This window comes from Eschscholzia californica, unplaced genomic scaffold, assembly GCF_041429995.1.
Source record: "Eschscholzia californica isolate CP2 unplaced genomic scaffold, dmEscCali1.0.p SCAF_1, whole genome shotgun sequence".
NCBI lineage: Eukaryota > Viridiplantae > Streptophyta > Magnoliopsida > Ranunculales > Papaveraceae > Eschscholzia > Eschscholzia californica.
Genome location: NW_028238198.1, coordinates 77,416,244 through 77,435,800, shown reverse-complemented (window position 1 = coordinate 77,435,800; position 19,557 = coordinate 77,416,244). Strand labels below are relative to the sequence as shown.

General features: G+C 36.4%; 3 protein-coding genes and 1 non-coding gene across 4 annotated transcripts; 3 read left to right on the top strand and 1 right to left on the bottom strand.

Moving 5' to 3' along the window:
* Positions 1–580: 580 nt before the first annotated feature.
* On the top strand, positions 581–6,489 carry LOC147569393 (actin-related protein 7-like). Its single transcript, XM_086655872.1, has 8 exons — positions 581–967; positions 1,255–1,337; positions 2,597–2,809; positions 3,541–3,682; positions 4,792–5,036; positions 5,496–5,679; positions 5,977–6,044; positions 6,135–6,489. The coding sequence occupies exons 2-8, from the start codon at positions 1,260–1,262 to the stop codon at positions 6,285–6,287; spliced, it is 1,083 nt and encodes a 360-aa protein (XP_086511998.1). The 5' UTR covers positions 581–967; positions 1,255–1,259; the 3' UTR covers positions 6,288–6,489.
* A 309-nt stretch (positions 6,490–6,798) lies between these two features.
* Positions 6,799–6,869, bottom strand: TRNAG-CCC (transfer RNA glycine (anticodon CCC)). The gene has a single exon. It is a non-coding gene; the product is annotated as a tRNA-Gly (tRNA).
* A 1,097-nt stretch (positions 6,870–7,966) lies between these two features.
* On the top strand, positions 7,967–8,436 carry LOC147569391 (uncharacterized). The gene has a single exon (XM_086655871.1). The coding sequence runs from the start codon at positions 7,982–7,984 to the stop codon at positions 8,219–8,221; it is 240 nt and encodes a 79-aa protein (XP_086511997.1). The 5' UTR covers positions 7,967–7,981; the 3' UTR covers positions 8,222–8,436.
* Positions 8,437–11,446: 3,010 nt separating this feature from the next.
* TRE1 (trehalase 1) lies at positions 11,447–17,850 on the top strand. Its single transcript, XM_086655870.1, has 11 exons — positions 11,447–12,390; positions 13,501–13,620; positions 13,837–13,952; positions 14,037–14,137; positions 14,230–14,339; positions 14,990–15,062; positions 16,400–16,564; positions 16,650–16,737; positions 16,864–16,963; positions 17,046–17,259; positions 17,473–17,850. Exons 1-11 carry the CDS (start codon positions 11,750–11,752, stop codon positions 17,560–17,562), a joined length of 1,818 nt encoding a protein of 605 aa, XP_086511996.1. The 5' UTR covers positions 11,447–11,749; the 3' UTR covers positions 17,563–17,850.
* The last annotated feature ends 1,707 nt before the right edge of the window (positions 17,851–19,557 follow it).

Sequence of the window (19,557 nt, the reverse complement as noted above, 5' to 3'; positions counted from 1 at the left end):
TAAACAAACAAATGTATTATAGTAAAAGAGTTATACATTGATTTCAACTCTTGTATAACACATCTCATCAAAAAAAAAAAACTCTTGTATAACACGTTGGCACGTGAGGTGAGAACGTGAGATACTACATCTATGGCGATTAAGAAAACTAAGTGCAACTTAGTTCTTTGGAACACGAAACCTACTCTTCGTTTAATGCAACTGAAAATGTATTTTTCTTAAGAAAGGTCACACAATATTCGTGCTCAAACCAGAGACCTGGAGGGTGTAAATCACTCTGATAACCACTCCAACCGAGAGTTGTTGACAAAACTAAGAGATCCACGTCCCACTCGAAATGTGTTAGTTTCATCAATTCCAATTCAAATGTCACTCTCGACCACAAAACCAAGAGGTCCACTCGCTCGACCCTTAGTGAATTCTGTATTAATCCTTCAAAATAAGCGTGTGTAAATGGAATATCTCTTAACCAGACAAGTTAGAATTAGAAAAATACAACCTACGGTTTGAACTAGACATCAAATTACTTTTTTGAATTGTCAGACATTGAATGTAGCTGAAACTATCTCGGCGGTTCATTAATCAAATGAATGAAAATTTTTTGCCTAAACAAAGTTTCTACTTAGTGTCACTCCATCGTGTCGTGTGAAGACTTCAACCCTACAAGCTAGTGGTGTAAAGTTGGGTCGAGCTACCTGAGCTTGGCTCAGATCCAGCTAGTGCTAGGTTGACCTAAGTCTTATACCTCAAGAGCACAAGCTGGGTCGCTCTGCCGAGTCTGGTTGCTCCGTTTGGACCCTGACAATGTATTTTCCTTTTTCAACTTTCAGGGGCTCAATTCTTGACCTTTAAACCCCCCGCCATTTTTTAACTCCAATTTCTTCGGTTTTCTCTCCCGGTTTCTGTTTGCCACTACAACGCTAACGACGGACTGAAAACACTCAACAAGAGAGAGAGAGAGAAAAAGGTATCCTGCTTCTTCACTTCTTCTTCCCAACTACTCCTTGTTCTCCCTCCTCACATTTTTATGAGAGAGAGAGAGACATCATGTTTTCATCCTGGAAACCCTAATTTTCATCTCCCCCTCTCTCTATCTATAAATTCATTTAATCCCCATTTTAGTTTCGATACTGCTGTAGTTTTAGCTTTCAAATGTGTTGTTTGGTCTGACCTAAAACCCCAAATGCACAAACTTGAATCCAAAATCAAGATAAAATGAGAAGACTTTGATTGTGTGTGTTTTTTCAATTTCAGAATCAATGGAGGCGGTGGTGGTTGATGCTGGTTCAAGACTACTTAAAGCAGGGTTTGCTGTTCCAGATCAAGCTCCAACTATGGTACCATTCTCTCTTTGTAATATTTATATCTTCTGTTTTTGATAGACATCTTGATTAGGCTTAAAATTTCTCATATTCTCCATTCAGTGAGCAAATTGCTGCTTTTTTCATCAAACCCACCTACAATTTTTGAAATTTCGACTAGTTTTTTCTCAGCCACCAGCAAGTTTTAAACTTTATGAATACATTTATTCATTACATTCATCGATTGGTAAGCTGTATGTGTAAATTTTTTTATTCGAATTCATATCGACAAGAAGAAGTTTAGCCAAGGTGGGAGAACTTCCTATACGTTTTTCAAATGATTGTCTAGCACAGCGGCCAGATTCATAAACTAAGATACTTCCTTACTCTTCAGGATTCAATATATGTACCAATAGGAGCAGAAAGTTGTCTATTTAGTTCCTACCTCAAACTCAAATTACCCTGCTTAGAGTTCTGGAAAATGTGGAAATGCTGTAATGGTAGCACCAACAGTTCAAACACGATTTTCATTTGATCATACCTGTTTATATCTTCTGAGTTCCCGCGAAAAGGATTTTTTTCAGTTTTTGTTTTTTTCTCCTCTTGAGATCGAGTCAGATATGTCGAATCCCAACTAGTTCTTTTTGGATTTTATATGATCCTGTCTTGTTATGAGGCTATTTTCTTTAGCAACTAGGCAATTCATCATTTTTAGTGCCAAGAAGGGGATGCTTGATTCTGAGGCAAAACTTCATTAGCTACGTTACAGTTGAAACTGAGTGTGGAGAGTTTACTAGAAATCTAGGCAGTTGGTTTAGTCATCAGCTTTAATATGGACCAAATGGTTAGTTGATTTTTTTGCTGGTGGGGTGGGAGTATCCAACACAAGTTGAGATTCGTTTCAATTAGAACTCTAGAAGAAATGGTCTTTGAGATAGTATATCAGGTATAAATGACTATTATTTGGGGTGTAAATTTGTTGAACATTATTTAAGATCCTTTAATAACTGTGATTTGTATAATGAAACGGGTTTTCACGGACGCCATATAATTTCCCAGTTAGGGTGACATTTTGAAGTACCGCAGCACTCTGGCTTTAGAACATCAAGAATGGGTTCTTTCCATATATGCAATTTCTCTATTGGATATTCAGTTTAGCAGTAAGCTAATTTTTTATCTTCAAATTTTATTTGGTGTCAGAAAAAGGTACTATTATTTTGTTATTATACAATCTATACTGTCTGAACTTGTTATATTGCTGGAATTGCTTTCTAATATATGGGAATACTGTACAGATAATCCCTACTCAAATGAAACGGATGCTTGATGATGGTTCAAGTGATAGTTCAGCATTTGAGGATGTCACCATTGATCCAGTAGTGAGGGGTTTTATTAGGGACTGGGATGCTATGGAAGATTTACTACACCATGTTCTGTACAATGGACTTGGATGGGAGATTGGGGACGAGGGACAAATTTTATTTACAGATCCACTTTCAACTCCAAAGGTTAACCTAGTCTTACTGTTCTCTGGCTTTTATCTGTTGTGGAGCTTGCTTGTTTTGTTATTTCCTACAATACCTCTTAAACTTGTTAATATATGCTGTAACCAGCACATCATACCTAGTTTTAGTATATTTCTCAAGTAAAAAACAATCTACTCCAGTATCTGCACTACTAGGAGTTGTACAATGGTTTTCTATGATATACAACACGTTTATACAGAATATGCAGTGTGTTTGTTTGAATAAGCCCTAAAGATATCATGTGATATGCGAAAACTTGAATTTGTGTAAGTGGAAAAACTAGCAGCGTCAATTGTCGGAGAACTGAAACTAAACTAGTAAACCAGTGGTCAAAAAGAGTTCTGTATGTGGCAATGCATTAAGAAGTTGCTCATCGCCTGTTAAATGTCGAAAAAGCAAAGCACATGACATAACCAGAGAGGACATCTGAGAAGTCAAAATTTAGTTTAAGCTATACGTAAAGGAAAATAAGAAAGTGAAATAGATAATCGATGAGACACAAACACCATATGAAGAATCAATTTACAGGACTCAGGTTGGAGCTGAACAGTTAGCGTAATTAAAAAGAGTGGAGAATTATGATAGTTTTAACTTCGTAGGTGCTTCATTCAAAATTAATATCTACCTACTGACCAGAAGTTTCTCAATATACTGTCAGTGTCACAGTAGATATTACATAAGTGTCTTCTTAACCTTTTACATTGTTGTCATAGGCTGTCAGAGAACACCTGGTGCAATTGATGTTTGAAACATTTAATGTCTCTGGATTCTATGCATCTGAACAAGCAGTTCTATCACTCTATGCAGTAGGGCGCATTTCTGGCTGCACTGTTGATATTGGGCATGGGAAGATAGGTACATATCCCCTTGAACTGAAACTTATATTAAGTGGCATATCGTTGTCACACCTTATCTTCCTTTTTTTAAACATCTTTGCCTTTTGGATTTTAAGTTTTTAGGTAGTACATTTAATGATCTAAAGATTTTAATCATGATTTTATTTTCTTCTTTGTTTTTTAGTCTTTAAAGAAGGCACCTAGACGGCTAGACATGATTTTCGTTATCTCTGATTCCACCCAAGTTGCTCTATGAGAAAAGCAGAAGTATGCCCTTAGATAATGTCATTCTTCCAGCAATATCATATCTCATATTAAGCGAGTAAACTGAATGATGTTTTAGATGGAACAAAAGATTGTTTTCACTTTTCAGTAACTTGCAGCTAAGAATAATTTGAGAGTATTTTTCAAATACAATTCACTGTGAGAGTATAGGTCGAAAGGGTTGGACTAGTGGAATGGTATATTTGGGAAGGGGTAAGGAGACTCAGAATAACCAATCGATAAAACGAATTTGTATAAGCGATGGAGATATTGGTGCCTCTAAAGATAGTGAAAGAGCTTAACTTTTACAGACTTAGTGCTTGAGGAACTTTGACTAGTACTATACACATCACGTAAACAGAAATGAGAAATAATGTCAAACTAGCCTAATGCTTTGCCTATGAATCTGTGATACCTAGCCAAGTGATGATATGCTGGATCAATAGTCTAAATCTAGAGATACTTTTAGTCTGCTGACTTTCGGTCTGTTCTTTTTGCCCGTAAAGAAGGTTTTGCTTATGTCGTAAGAAGTTGAGCATTACTGTTCTCCTTGACGCAATGGAAATGTTTGGCCTTCGCATCATAAATATTATCTTTGGTTTATGACATGGACTTTCTTAACATTTATTTCTTACTTCCAGAGTTGTGCTTAACCTCTTCATGAGAAGTTTGTTGTACTGGATATAACTTAATAAGGTCTCTGAACTATTTGAATTAAAGCGTCTCATAGTCATGTCTCAAGATAATTCATCTTGCAGCTCACTAGTGCAATTTTCCTTGAGAAAAATATATGCAGTATAGTTGCAATTTGGTGACCCAAATACCCAATAGTTAATGTGACACTATTTGTAATATTTTTACCAGATATTGCACCAGTGTCCGAAGGTGCAGTTCAACACATTGCCTCAAAAAGATTTGAGATTGGAGGTACTGATCTGACCAAGTTACTTGCTCAGGAACTTCAAAAATCGAACCCAACGGTGAATCTCAGTCTCTCTGATGTTGAGAGGTTGAAAGAGCAATATGCATGCTGTGCTGAAGATCAAGCCGCTTATCAGGAGATCCAGAAGTCGTGTCAGAAAGAAGAACATACACTTCCTGATGGACAGGTTTGCTGCGAGAATAGAATTCTTACTTTCTTAGTTTCTAATCATGAAAATAAACATGGTGTAAAATTTCCAACATGAAAGAGTGGGGAAGAGAGGGAGGAAGTCTGTCTGCCTAAAATTGTTATAATGTGAAAACGTGCGACAATTGAAATGGCTTAGTTGCTATTACTACAGAAACATTGAAAATGTTGAACCATAATACTGTTGAATAAGTCAAAATTGTTAAAGAATTTAGTTATCTCTTCTTGTTTCTATATATTTAACCTTATTATATGAAGTTACATATAGTTTAACTAAATGCTTGCATTATTGTCCCTATTTATGAGCAATCCATGTGAAAATAACTCGGTGGTAGATTTGCGTCACTACAGACTTTAAGTTGCAACAAACCGATCCAAAGTTAACTATAAATTTTTAGATGGTTTACTGCATTGTCATAACTTTCACTTTGTTGTTTAGGTGATATATATCGAGAAAGAAAGGTATATTGTTGGCGAGGCTCTCTTCCAACCATCTGTATTAGGTCTAGAAGAGCATGGGATTGTTGAGCAGCTTGTTCGTTGTATCTCAAGTGTCTCATCTGAAAACCACCGTCAGCTATTGGAAAACACAGTACTTTGTGGTGGTACTGCATCCATGATTGGTATGTCTTCTTTCAACTTCCACATCTATCTCCCGCCCACTTGAACTGGGTCTGAATTTTCGTGATGATAATGTCAATTGGGAAGACACCATTAGTACAAATTATACACCCTCACTTTTTGATGGTACGTATGATCTAAATGGTTGTCGGCTCATTCTTTTGTTACGAGCTGAAAACCATGTTGAGTTAATGATATTTATTCTATCAGTGCTCAGATGTGTTTTGCCATCGTCAATTTGGATTGTTGTGTTCAAGTGCTTGGGGAACTCATGTTTATTGTTCTACTTTATTGTTTAGGTTTTGAAGAGAGGTTCCAGAAAGAAGCTAACCTTTGCTCTTCAGCTGTTCGTCCTTCTCTTGTTAAGGTATCATCTCATAATGATGGTCATAACTGATTAGAAACCCATTCATGGAAGAAAGAAACAGTCTCATTTCAATTTCATGAATAAATGCAGGCACCGGAATATATGCCAGAGAATATGACGAGGAATTCGGCGTGGATGGGAGGTGCCATACTTGCTAAAGTAGTCTTCCCTCAGAACCAACATGTTACTAAAGCGGAGTATGATGAGACTGGACCTTCCATTGTTCATAGGAAATGCTTTTAACTTAACATTCATCATTCAACCAGTTTGACTTAGAATCATGATTCAGACTATTTTATTTAGTTTTTAAAAAGTGATCTAAGAGAGAAATTAACTAGCTCAGAATTCCTACAGAAACAAGATACTGATTGTTAACTTAAAATGACTGTGGATCGAATATGTATTCTGTTGTATATGAATGGGATAGTAAGCAGGCTTATTATTATTGTTATTATTTATTTTATACATTTTCGGGTGGTGTTATTATGGTCACACCTCTTTAAGTGATTATAGAACAAGTTAAATGTTTTCCAGAAAAGAAAACAAGTCAAATAAGTTGAAACTCAACATCTGATTTCACCGTGAAACTTATTTTGGTTGAACAGTGATACATGTCTTTCCGGCGAAGAGACTAGTAAGTAGTATGTCAAATCGAACTTGCAATTAGCTTTATGGACTAGTAAGTAGGCGTTAAATTGAAGTTATAGTGAAGGAAGCACTAAAAGAGAATTAACACAGAAAGAAAAAGAAGAGTTGCGCATCCAGGGAATCGAACCCTGGTCAGTACCGTGGGAGGGTACTATGATACCACTACACCAGATGCGCTCGCTGTAATGGTATTCTACGAGATTTTACTTGTTCAGAAGATGGGCCTATTTTTAGCGGTTTGCATATTCCTCCTAAGCTCTGAGATTTTGCTTTCTGAGTCTCGATGAAAAGTAGTTTATCTCCAATTGTTTCATCTAGTTGGAAAATGTCTATGTTATTGGAAAAGTTAGTGTGATTGGACGATGAATTTTGCGCCACTTTCTCTCTTTCGATGAAACCAGATGGATGTCAATAGTTGGATCAGATTTCTCATAGATTTCACGCCAAGATTTTCGGTGGGCCTATCATTGTTATAGCTAGTTGTAGGCACTAATTGAGTAAAAGTAGAGATTGATTTTGTTGTAAATTATCTAGTTGACGATTTTAAGGAAAATCTTAAATCCCTCGTTCCTGCTCAAAATTTGATTCCTAATTGATTCCTGTGGAAATATCTTTTTAGAATGACAAATAATAAAAAGAGATTGCAAAAGTAGGCGTATCCTATACATAGTTACATAGATATAAATCAACAAAAAGACAATGAAAAAAAAAAAAAATCAACAAAAAGTCCATCAAAAGCAAGTAGACTAAAAATGAAGACCCTTGATATCCAGTTGTTCTAAAGTAAGTTTTGACTTATAACCTCTTTAGCATTAGTTGCTTTACAACATAACAATATCTATGATACAACCTTGACACTATGCCCGACACATCTCCTCGCTGAACCCAACCCGCTGATATGTTAAAAGGTTTCTCCGTCTGTATCTATGCCCAACACATCAGACGGTCGGAAATCAGCTGAGATATGTGTCGAGACTCGAGCATAGCGGCATTTTCCTTTATGATATTAACATCAGATTAGATCTGACAAGTTATTGAACAAACAAGATTCTTTCACGTCACGTATTGAGAAACAGAGGATATCAAATTTGACATAACTTCATCAAAAGAGTAAACCAAAATATCATCATCCATTTCTACTTTACCTTTTCCACAATTAAATCCCCAAATCGCGCTTTCCTATTTTTCTCTCTCTAACTAATTCTTCTCTCACCTAGGTTTCAAGAAGTAAGAACTATCTCACACTTCCTGATCTATAATTCTAGGGCTTCCCAATTATATTCTTGAAAATGGATAATTCAAGCATTGTTTCTTGTGAAAAGCTCGATCGATTGGCAAGTTGGGTAGGAATGAGCGTTGCCTCAGCTTTCTTTGCATCATTAGAGAGATGTTCTTGCATAAATCTCAGTACTACTGATTTAGACGATGAAGAATTTGAAGAAGAAGCAAATGATCGTCCTTTGATGCTCACCAAACCGATCGTTCATCATGAAACTGAGATCTTCAGTGTTGATAAACTCCCAGTTTGATTTGATTTGATTTGATTATCCGGCGTGTCTAGTACTTATCTCTTTCTTTTCCTTTCTGTTTTTGAATTTCATGGAAAAATTTGTGCTTTTTTAGGGTTTGTGACAAGTTCATAATTGTGTTTAGTGACTTTGGGTTTTGTTAATATGAACCATGAATAGTTGTTTGATTTCAATCTTGGGTTTAATATAAAATGGTTTGTCAATTTTATGTGAAATTACTAGCAATTTGATTAACCTAATTAGCATGGTAATTTGTTTTTGAGATCTATAATTTTAGTACTTAATCTGTCTTTGTTAGTGATTTGAATTCTTCATTCTTGCATAAATAGGTATCTTCTATTTTGGGTTCTTGATCTTTGATCAACAACCATAAGATCTCCAACCCATGGAGGCCAATTGTTTGTGAATAATACCACATCGAATTATTACGAAACCTGCACTATAGTTGCATTTAGACCATGTTATGATGATATATTAATATTAATTAAGCGACATTGAATCCAATTGTGAAACTTCGGTGGGCGGTGATCTCTCATCTATACCTATTCCTATGTGCAGAAGTAAATAAACAACTTCTTGTTAATCTTGGTTCGTAGTTGACGATGCTCGTGTCTGAGTTCATCAAGCATAAGCTGTTAGTTTCAAGGAATTACCTACCTTAAATGCATAATGATATTGGCTTTGATTAGTCTAGTAACTCTAGTTGAAGTAGTAAATGAAGTAGGACCACGAATTATTAATAAACGACTTCGATGAATTTGTCAGAAGCAAAGATTACATGTATAATCCGTCAACTAATAGTCATGTCTATTGTCTCTGTGACTTAGTATCACTGTAATAATACTAATTTAGTGTAGTTGATGATATGAACTCCTGTAAATTTTCTTGCACTTAAAACTCTGATTTCTGAATTGATTTTCTCGGATTGATACATACATATATATATATACAAGAATCTTAAGTTAGTTACTGACATGAAATAGAGAAATGCAACATTTCACTCTTAGGTTAATGCAAATCCATGATTTGATCTTCGGGTAAGTGGGAAGTTTTACCGAAAATTGTTTAATCTCCTTGGTCTCTCCAGCAAATTAACATGAACACACACCTTCTGATAATATACAGTCTTGCTCTTTGCTCCTCCAAAATCTTGCCTTTAACAATCTTAGTTCTTGCACCCTTCCACACTGAAGAAGCAGGGAGTTTCATTTCCTCCTTGTAGCTGTTTCTCTCTCCTCTATTCGAGAGGACTCTTTCTCTCTCTTCACTCTCTACTTGTTTACCAACTCTTATTGTGCAGGATTCTTTTATAGGAACCAAAAGTTGGTGGGTAAGTTACAAAATTTCAATTTAATTCTCTCTGCTGCTAAAACTGTTACTACTAAATTTAGTAGAGAAAGTTGGGAATTGTGGAAATTTTGGACTTACACATAGAATTTTTATTGCCTTGAATCAAAATCAGGTTCTCTGCTTCTAAAGTGTTGTCTTTTATTGGATTATTAACCAGACTTTCAGGTCTCTTGTCTCCTTGAGTAACCCTCTTTTTTGTTCTTATTTACTAGTTTTATATACAGTGCCAATACTTCTTTTGTTTGTTCTTATTGTTAATTATATTACTTCTAATCTTAATTCTAATCCAAATTTATGGAATAAGCATAGTATAATTATATTCTCATGTCTCTAGAATCTAGATTATGTGATTGATGAAATTGTTTTTGAGAATTGTTAGGCTTTAGATTGTATGTGGGTTCTATATGAGGTGTAAACAAGGTGTTTGAACAAGTATAAGGTAGACAGGGAAATAGTGGGGATGTGGTGATTTTGAGTGTTAGTATTTAGAGCATTTTTGTCCTTGTGTTACCTTTTGCAATGACCTAAGTAGCTGGTTTGCTGATGAAACTGAAACAGTCTCTTTTCTGGCTTCTGCTGCAACTACAAGACAGATGGATTGAAGGGGGTGAATTTCATGGTAGCAGTTTTTGTGGGTAAATGTTTTAGTTCCTTTTGTTAGGATTTATTGTTTTGGGGTCAACTCTTATGTCTTGTTTTTTTCATTTCTGATTGGGCATCTGAAGAGAAGATTGAAAACCTTTTGTTTGTTTTGTTTGTGATATTTTCTTATTTAGGGTTTTGATTTGTTGTTTGTGGCTAAGCTTTTGTGTCCACATTTGGCCACAGTTCGTGGGTGTTTTTTTGCGACACTTTGTACTATTTGGCCGCGCTTTGTTGGTCGTAAATTGTGGCCAAAAGTCACCGCTAAACTGCGGGGGAAGCCACTGCGCTGGAAAGACACCGATAAATTGTGACAGAAAGGCAAATGATAAACCACGACCGAAGGCCGAGCATCTTTGAGAGCAATATGAGATGAAGATATGATGCTCTTGCAAATATCATTCGCAATCAGCAGATAGCCCCGAGTATCCCTCTTGCAGAATTAAGAATAGAAAGCATAAACAACCACAAATAAACCGGGGAAATTTCACCAATTTGGCAAACTCATATACTAATTAGCAAAGAAACTACCTATTCTTCTGCCTTTCTATGTGCAAAACAAATGAGATTTCATTGATGAGTGAGAGAATTAGGTGATGGAACAGATCTTTTTAGCCTTAAATTTACTCAAAGTGAACATAACTTCATCTTGCAATAAGGTCAATTGTGAAACTTTAGTTTAAGTAATATGTACTGGTTTCCACTAATCATGGTTTGAGTCTTGCCGTCTCAAATAAAAACTCAAATCTACTTAAACCATAAGGATTTTTTTTTTGGCTTTTGTGACCAGCTTTCAAATAAAGACTCCTTATATTTCGTAAATTCAAAATTAATCCTCTTTTTAAACTCCGTCCAATTTTTGTTATCGTCAATTTAACCAAAGTCTAAATTTTGCAGGGACTATTGGCAAACATTCCCACCACCACATATAACACCTTAAGAACCACTATTTCACCTTTTAATCCCTAGATCTTCTAATGCACTTAAAATCCAAAAAAAGTAATTTGAGCTTATACCAACACGTAAATTGTATGTTAGAGACATTCATCTTCACTGACTAATTGGAGTTACCCATTTAAACTAATAACTAAAGGGGCCTAAAGTCCAACGTCATAGAGCCTAAAACCCGACAAACTTAATATATTATTTATACCTTTAATAACTCAAATTAATAACTATTGATTTCACCTCCTCTAAGATCGAAACTGGGACCTCTACGATTTGAGAGTTTATGTCAACACTATTAACCATTTGGGTAACCAGGTGTTGACAAAAGAAAAATAGAGTTGATAACGAAAAAAAATGACTAAATTTAAATTTAAGAAAAATAGGGGGCGAAAAGAGAAGCTGATCTGGTTAACATAAGGGGAAAAAATATATTTTTGTATGCAGGAAAAAACAACTCAACTGAACAGGAAGTTTCATGCCTCCTGCCATTGGCCGGTACCTTCATTAATTTATCAATGTCTAATTCTTCTTCTCCACGATCCTATTCTATTGAATCTCCTTCTTTGACACTCGATATTCAATCTAGAAATGACGAAATTTCATATCATCTTCACTAACCCAAACCCTTATTTACCCTTCTCTCTCTTTTTCTGTCTCCTCTTCATCTTCATAACTATAACCACAACCATGTCTGTGACAGAATCTTCTAATTCTCTTTCGTCTACTTGTTCCATTGATTCTGGTCCTGTCATATCTACAACCCCTTTAATTTTATTTCTAGAAAAAGTACAAGAAACAGCACTTAATACCATGGGTGGCATCGATTTTGATCCTAAAATCTACATTGATATGCCATTGAAGTTCAATCTATCAATAGTAGAAAAGGGTTTTGATGATTTAGTAAGATCAAACAATGGGTCAGTCTCTATTAAGGATTTTAATGGGTTTCTTGAAAAGTATTTGAATAAACCAGGAAGTGATATTTTGTACTATAAACCAGCTGATTTTGTATCAAAACCAATTGGGTTTTTACCAAAAGTTGAGAATTTAAAAGTTCTTGAGTGGGCGTTAGAAGTTCATTCTTTATGGAACAACTTAAGCCGGAAAGTTGCAGATATTGTTTTTGACAAGCCAGAACTACATACTCTTCTTCCATTGAAGTATCCTATGATGGTTCCAGGATCTCGATTTATAGAAGTTTATTATTGGGATTCTTATTGGGTAATAAGGTTAGTTACTAAAATTGTTTAAATTTTCTCTCATCAATCTTATGAGGCATTCTATTTAGCTCTATAGAAGTTTACAATGATCTGCTTTTTATGTGCATGATGTTAGAAACTAGTAAGAATCTTTTGTGGTGGATGTAGAGGGAGATTATGCTGTTGCTTTATCTTCTTTTTTGGCTTTAATAAGGTGATCCTCACAATAAACTTTTTGATAGTCTCACATCGCTTGGGAGGGCATTCAGAACCTAGGTTAAAGGTGCGCGCTCAAGCTTAGTAAGTGGTGAGACCTTTTGGGTGGGCTCGTAGAGCCTTCGCCAGGGATAAAACCCGTATCGGTGGGAATTGAGTCTGAGTGTCAAAAGCGAGGGGAATATCGATAACGGCTAATGCTTCGGCATTACATATGGCATCAGAGTTGGGGATGACTCATCTCCAAGGGTGGGGGTTGTGATAGTCCTACAAGGCTACAACTCTTGGGAGAGCGACTAAAGCCTGGCTGAAAGGTGTGTGCTCAAACTTAGGAAATGTCGAGGCCTCTTGGGTGAGCTAGTGGAGCCTTTACTAGGAGCAAAACCCTGTGTGTGCTGGGCTTGGGCCCGAGTGTCAAAAGCGGGGACACTATCGATAACCAATGTCTAAAAAAACGTTTTTACGCTTCGATGAGGTTTTGTTAATGCGAGGCGGTGCCTCGAGGTAGTAAAAAGGCGTAGCTTCAATCTCATATATTTTAAGATAGTTATAGTATTTTATTCTATCAATAGTATATTTTATTGAATTTGTTTATAGTACTACACGAAATTAATTTTTTAATAGTAAAGTTAAGGGATATGAATCCTTTCGGTCACTTCTACCCTTTTGACTACCTCTAGAAGTTAAAGAAAAACAAAGAAAGTTACTATAACTCCGAGGCGTAAGTTTTGATGCGGTACACCTATATTTTGCGTCGAGGCGTACGCCTCGATGCACATCTTATGCGCCTTTATAAACATTGTCGATAACTGCTAAGGCTTGAGGCATTACATTAGTAATGCTGAAATTTATGTGATAAAATTTGTTTTGCTCTTCTGCTTAGTTCAACTCCTTATGACTTATTTACTATACTTTGTCATGCAGGGGTTTGCTAGTAGGAAAAATGTATGAAACTGCAAAATCAATTGTATATAATCTTATTTCCTGTGTAAATGAATATGGATTTGTCCTCAATGGTGGAAGGACTTATTATACTAATAGAAGGTAATGTTTTCTCTTATAAATTCGTATATACTGCTTTATATATATGTTAATTTCTTCACTTGAATATGGGTCACAAGCAGCCTTGGCTTGGGTGCCTATATGATATGAATGTTGAATTCTGTCTGAAACAAGATGTTTCTTCTCGAGGGCCTCTTAAAATCATTTTAGCTTATATGATTTGAAGGTTGAACTGTTTTTTCTTGAAATTTTCTGTAGTCAGCCACCACTACTGAGCTCAATGGTGTTTGATATATTCAACAAAACTAGTGATTTCTCTTTTCTGAAAAGATCACTTCCTGCACTGGTTAAAGAACACAAGTTTTGGACTTCAGGTACTATGAGATTTCCTTCTCCTTTAGTGTTGCGGAAGGAATGTGATTCAATGGTCAAATATATGATATGTTTAAACTTTTTAGGAGTACATCAAGTGACCATTAAGGATTCTGAAGGATGCATTCATAGTCTAAGTCGATACTATGCTATGTGGAACAAACCCAGGCCAGAATCAGCAACAATTGTATGTTCTTTTCAAACTTAACGAATTAACGTTGCATCTCATGAAGGACCAACATGTAACTCAACTTCAATCATGATTATAATCTCATACAGGATGAGTTAACTGCTTCTAAGCTTTTAAATGTTTCTGCAAAGCAAAATCTCTACCGTGAATTGGCTTCGGCAGCCGAATCTGGATGGGATTTCAGTACAAGATGGATGAGGTCAATAGTTCACTTAGTTATTTCTTTTATGCTTAGGGTTCATTTCGCTCGCACCTTTTCCTTTACATATTATTTAGTCAATATACATAAATCTTTGGTCGTGCTTGATATGAGTAGAAGTTTGACTAATCTTCCATGAAAACTTGAACATCTTCTTGCATGTATTTTTGCAGACATCTAGACTTCAAATGTCAGATGTCCGCTTCTATGACCCGTAGCGCGGAAATCAAAATCCTCCATGGAAAAAAAAAGAATTAGAGCCATTCAATGTGTGAAAAGTCTTTCAGCAATCCATGTTTAGCTGTTCATTAAACTGTTTTAGTCATTCAAGGAAATTTATGATTCTCAAAAGCATTATGCATGCGACTAGCCAGGCTTCTCTTTCTGTGACCAGGCATAAATCTTAAATTGAGTGGGGCCTTTCTGTATCCCGTCCTTTAGGAATTTCCCCAGCGGGGTTGAAAGAGTGGTATAAGGTTGCTCCCTCTTTCGTATGAGCTACCCTCAGAGCTAAAAGTCAAAGAAAGAATGGAGGATCAGAGGCGAATCCAGTGAGCTCATTCGCTTCCGTCTTATCTGAAAGATAGGAATATTTGAGTTTGAATTATCAGTAAATGCAGATTACTTACTTCCTGAACACATTTATACAGGGATAACTCAGATCTTACAACCTTAGCTACCACTTCGATACTACCCGTGGATTTAAATGCTTACGTACTCAAGGTATGTTAGCAAAAATGTTCAAATTATCCACTTGATATTGCATAACAAAATTGTCAAGTAGAAATATAGGAATAGCTAGAAGTCTTTCAAATTCTGGTGTTGTTAGTGACTCATCTATATTTTAAAGTGGTTCCTTTTACCCTTTTTCTAACAGATGAAATCTTTCTAAAATGTGGAGTTTATAAAATTAAGCCATCCAAAATATCTCTAAATTTTATCAACCACTTGATAGTTATCCATGTTTTGTTAACCTGGACTAGTATTAGAGGAAACGTAACCATGGGTAGAGGCGTAGAGCTACTTGGAGGCCATCCCTGGCTGTAGCTAGGGATAGATTTTCTAAAAATATCTCACAGGTCATAGATATCAAGTAAGAGATAGCTCAGTGGTTAGGCATTTACCCCACATACATGAGGTTCAAACTTCAAGTCCCCCTCAAAGTGTTCTATTTTGCTACTTTGTATTGTTTTTTTCGCTTCTCAATACTTGGAGTGCACTCATTGGTTCTCTTGGACTATGTATATGTGCTCACAATTTCAAGTTCTTTCTTATTTTGCTACTTTGTATTGTTTTTCCCCTTCTCAATACTTGGAGTGCGCTCATTGGTTCTCTTGGACTAGGTATATGTCCTCACAATTTCAAGTTCTTCACAAGGGCATGTGTCTTTCTACTTTTAATTAACTTTTTGAAGTTTTTTCCTTAAACTTTCAATTAATTCTATATTCTTTGAGGTTTTTTCTTCTTTAATTTAAATGAATATAGTTATTAATCACTCATACATATTTACATTTATAAGATTTAATAAGATCTATCGAGACTAATAAAAAGTCGTAGTAAATTTCGTAGAGAGATGTGTGACGGAGTGAATATCAATTTTGTGTACTTTCAGTTTCCCTTTATCGTAGAGTTCGGCTTTATAAGCTCTCGTTACATTGGTTCTTTTACGCCTTAACTAAAACTATAGGCCTCTTATGAAATAAAGTTGTACTACATTTACCATGGAATCATAAGGATGACAAAACTACATTAGCGATAATCTCTGCAATTTTAATCATTGTTAAGAAATCCATTATTTTGGGGTTAATAAAAGTTTTAGCTTTCTTAATTATCGATTGATCTTCGAAGAAAAATATTAGAGTGCATATTCGTTGATTAACATGGTTAACCAATTGTAAGTACATTAAACATTGCACCTTACAAACAATAGTTCTATGGAACAAAATTTTCTTTTCTACAATTTGTCTTATGAAAAGTTTAGGCTAGTCAGGTGTGATTTCAAATCCTGTCCCCGCCCTTGAATGTAACACGACACGAGCTGACCTATTTGTTATTTCTAGATGGAGCTTGATATTGCCTTCTTGGCAAGAGCCATTGGTGATGATACTACTGCCGAACAATTTTTGGGAGCTTCTCAAGCAAGGCAAAAGGCAATAACCTCCATTTTTTGGAATAGCGAAAAAGAACAATGGTTTGATTACTGGCTTACGAATTGCTGTGATCAGGTGGATTACCGTGAATTTTGATATTTTAACTTGCAAATGTAGTTGTTTCTTATTTCTTACTCATTTCTTCTCGCTAATGTTTCAGGAAATTCATAAATGGGGAGTTGAGGGACAGAATCAGAATGCTTTTGCCTCAAACTTCATTCCTATATGGGTTGAGTCGTTTCACTCAGGTCGGAGTTGTTTAAATTCGCTATTGCTGTACTTGGTTAATTCTTTGCAGAAGGAATACGCTAAAATGTTACACGCGTAGAGGGATCATAACCTATGAAACATTAATCTAATCTTACAATATACAGATCATTCCATAGTGAAGAAACTTATGAACAGTCTTCGAAGTTCAGGCCTGCTTGGTGATGCTGGAATTGCAACCTCTTTATCAAACTCAGGACAACAATGGTCAGCAATTACTGAGAACATGATTCTCTTGTTTAATGTGCATTTTTGTATGAGATTTTCTGATAGTTGAGAAACTTAACAGGGACTTTCCAAATGGCTGGGCACCGATACAACACATGATCGTTGAAGGTCTAACGAAGTCTGGTTTGAAAGAAGCGCAGTTGTTGGCAGAGGACATTGCTGGCAAATGGATCAGAACAAACTATGCCACTTACAAGCAAACGGGAACTATGCACGAAAAATACGATGTTGAAGCTTGCGGGAAGTTTGGAGGAGGCGGTGAATACGTACCTCAGGTAAGGAGTCATCAATATGTTATATATACAGAATCCAATTTTATCAACATTTTCTATTCTTTCCGGGTGATGTATGACCCTTGGATACGGGAAGACTAAAACTTGCTTTAAAGAGTTTAAGCAAAAGCGAGAACGGGTCCCAAACACGAATAGAGTTCTTATTGTGGTCTGTGATGAGTACTGATTCTTTCTTGAATGTCTTATTATTTACAGACGGGGTTTGGATGGACAAATGGAGTGGCCTTAGCATTTTTGGAGGAATTTGGATGGCCTGAAGATCGAAAAATAGAGTGTTGGCAATGAACTTGTGTTCTGTACAAAACGGGTGCCACGGATCCAAAGAAGATGTTTTAGTTTACTCCATAGTTTTGGATTTCACTTACACGGACATGGCCGGTATTATAGAAATGAAAATGCGGGTAAAAATTAGTCAGGGAAAAACTGTTATTTGTGCTTTAAGAAGTATGTGTATTTGGAGTTTTTGCAGCATAGGTTTTAGATTATTGAAATTTGGACTGGAAATTGTAGTAAAAAAGAACAAGTCACATCAGTAAGTGAATCCTTCAAGTAACATATTCTAGGTTAACAAAATGTTTCGCTTCAGGGAGCCTAATGCTTACTTACTATCATGTTAAATTAAATTGGGTTGAGATTGTCAAGGGACTAAAAGCCTTTGAGATTTGTACAAGAAGTTGGACTTAAACTGGGGAAAATTCAATTGGCCCAAACCCCTCAGACCTTGAGTTCTTGGGCCCATGCTCCATCCAAGTGAGGTGGGGTGCGAGTCCATTTCACTCGAAGGAGTCCAAAATTAATAAAGAGAGACGTCACCCGCAAAGTTCAACAAAAAAAAAAAAAGAGACTCAGCCGCATATAAAGTGACCAATATAAAGGAATATATCTAAATTTAGACTTTTGTAGTCCATACACATTACTAGATTAGATCTCAAAAAATTATTTTCCGTTAATCAGTCAGAGAATCGAAAATTGATGCATGACAACGTGTGTTATGATGGATATTTCGTTTGGATGATTGAAGATGCTCCCTCCTGCTCCTGGTTCATAGAAACCTGGAGAAAAAACCTACAAAAGGTTCGAAAACCTCTCCGACGCTCACGACAGTCAGATTGTTCTTTGCAGTTTAAAGATTGAGTAATGAATGATCCGTGAGGAACAATTTAGTGTACTGAACTTACTCAACTTACCTTGGAGAAGGTGACGTGATGCCCTTTTATAAGTCGATTTGGACCGACTGTGATAGACGGTGTAGACGAGACAGACATATTCCACAGTTTGGGAATTAGACTATTGTCCGTAGTTAGGGTTTCCCTTTTGAGTTTATCTCGTATCTAAGATAATTAGAAGTTCCTATGTTCAAGGACACTTCGTAGATATTCTGCCGAGTTGATAGATCTTCGAGGAGATGGTTCCTTCTTTGAGACTCTTGAAGCCCAAGTTACTCAAACACTTAAGATCTTTAGGAAGATTTGGATTAAGTCGGTAAGCGTGCGGCGTGCTTCGGTCTTCCCAGTTTAGTGTGTAAGGTATCAACCTTGCTTCCGTGGACCCCATACACTTCTTGAGAATCCCAGGGGCAGACTTGGTTGTGTTTTAGGTGGAACAAGACGGCTGGAGCTCCTTAGCTGATCTTTGCCAACCTCCCAGTTCTGGGCTTAGGTGGTGGATCTTTGCGAGTCCAACAATCTTGTTGCCTTCAGCCGAGTTGACCCGTTAGACTTCTGATCTGTTCTTGACTTACTGATGTTAGCCAAACATTTTGTGCATCATCAACTAGTATACACACTAAAAAAACGAAGTCAACCGTTGCAGCAACTGTCATTGCCACCATATCTCTCCACTTTCTCTAATATCTTTATCGACTATTTCTCGTCTCTCTGCCAATGAGCGAGGAACTTATGTATTTCGCAACCCTCTGCGAGGGTTATCACCTTCGTCTGACCCAAACGAAGGAAATGTTGGCAAAAATGGGTTGACAAATTCTATTTATCCCTCCATTTTGGTCCCTCCCCCAGCCCTCCGTCGATGTGGTGACATATCACTTAAGTGTGGAGCAATTGGAGAGAGAGTGGTGAGAAAATATACTCCAATGATATGTCGCCACATCAACTGAGGGATGAAGAAGAGACTAAAATGGAGGGATGAATAGAATGTTTGAAATGAGTTACTCTGCCGTGCGCCAAAAGAAGAGACATCAAAGAGAATCTTGGTAGTGGCGGTGGTGATGGTGAAGAAGATGGCGAAGAAGATGAAGTTTGACAGTTGACTTGGTCAATTGAC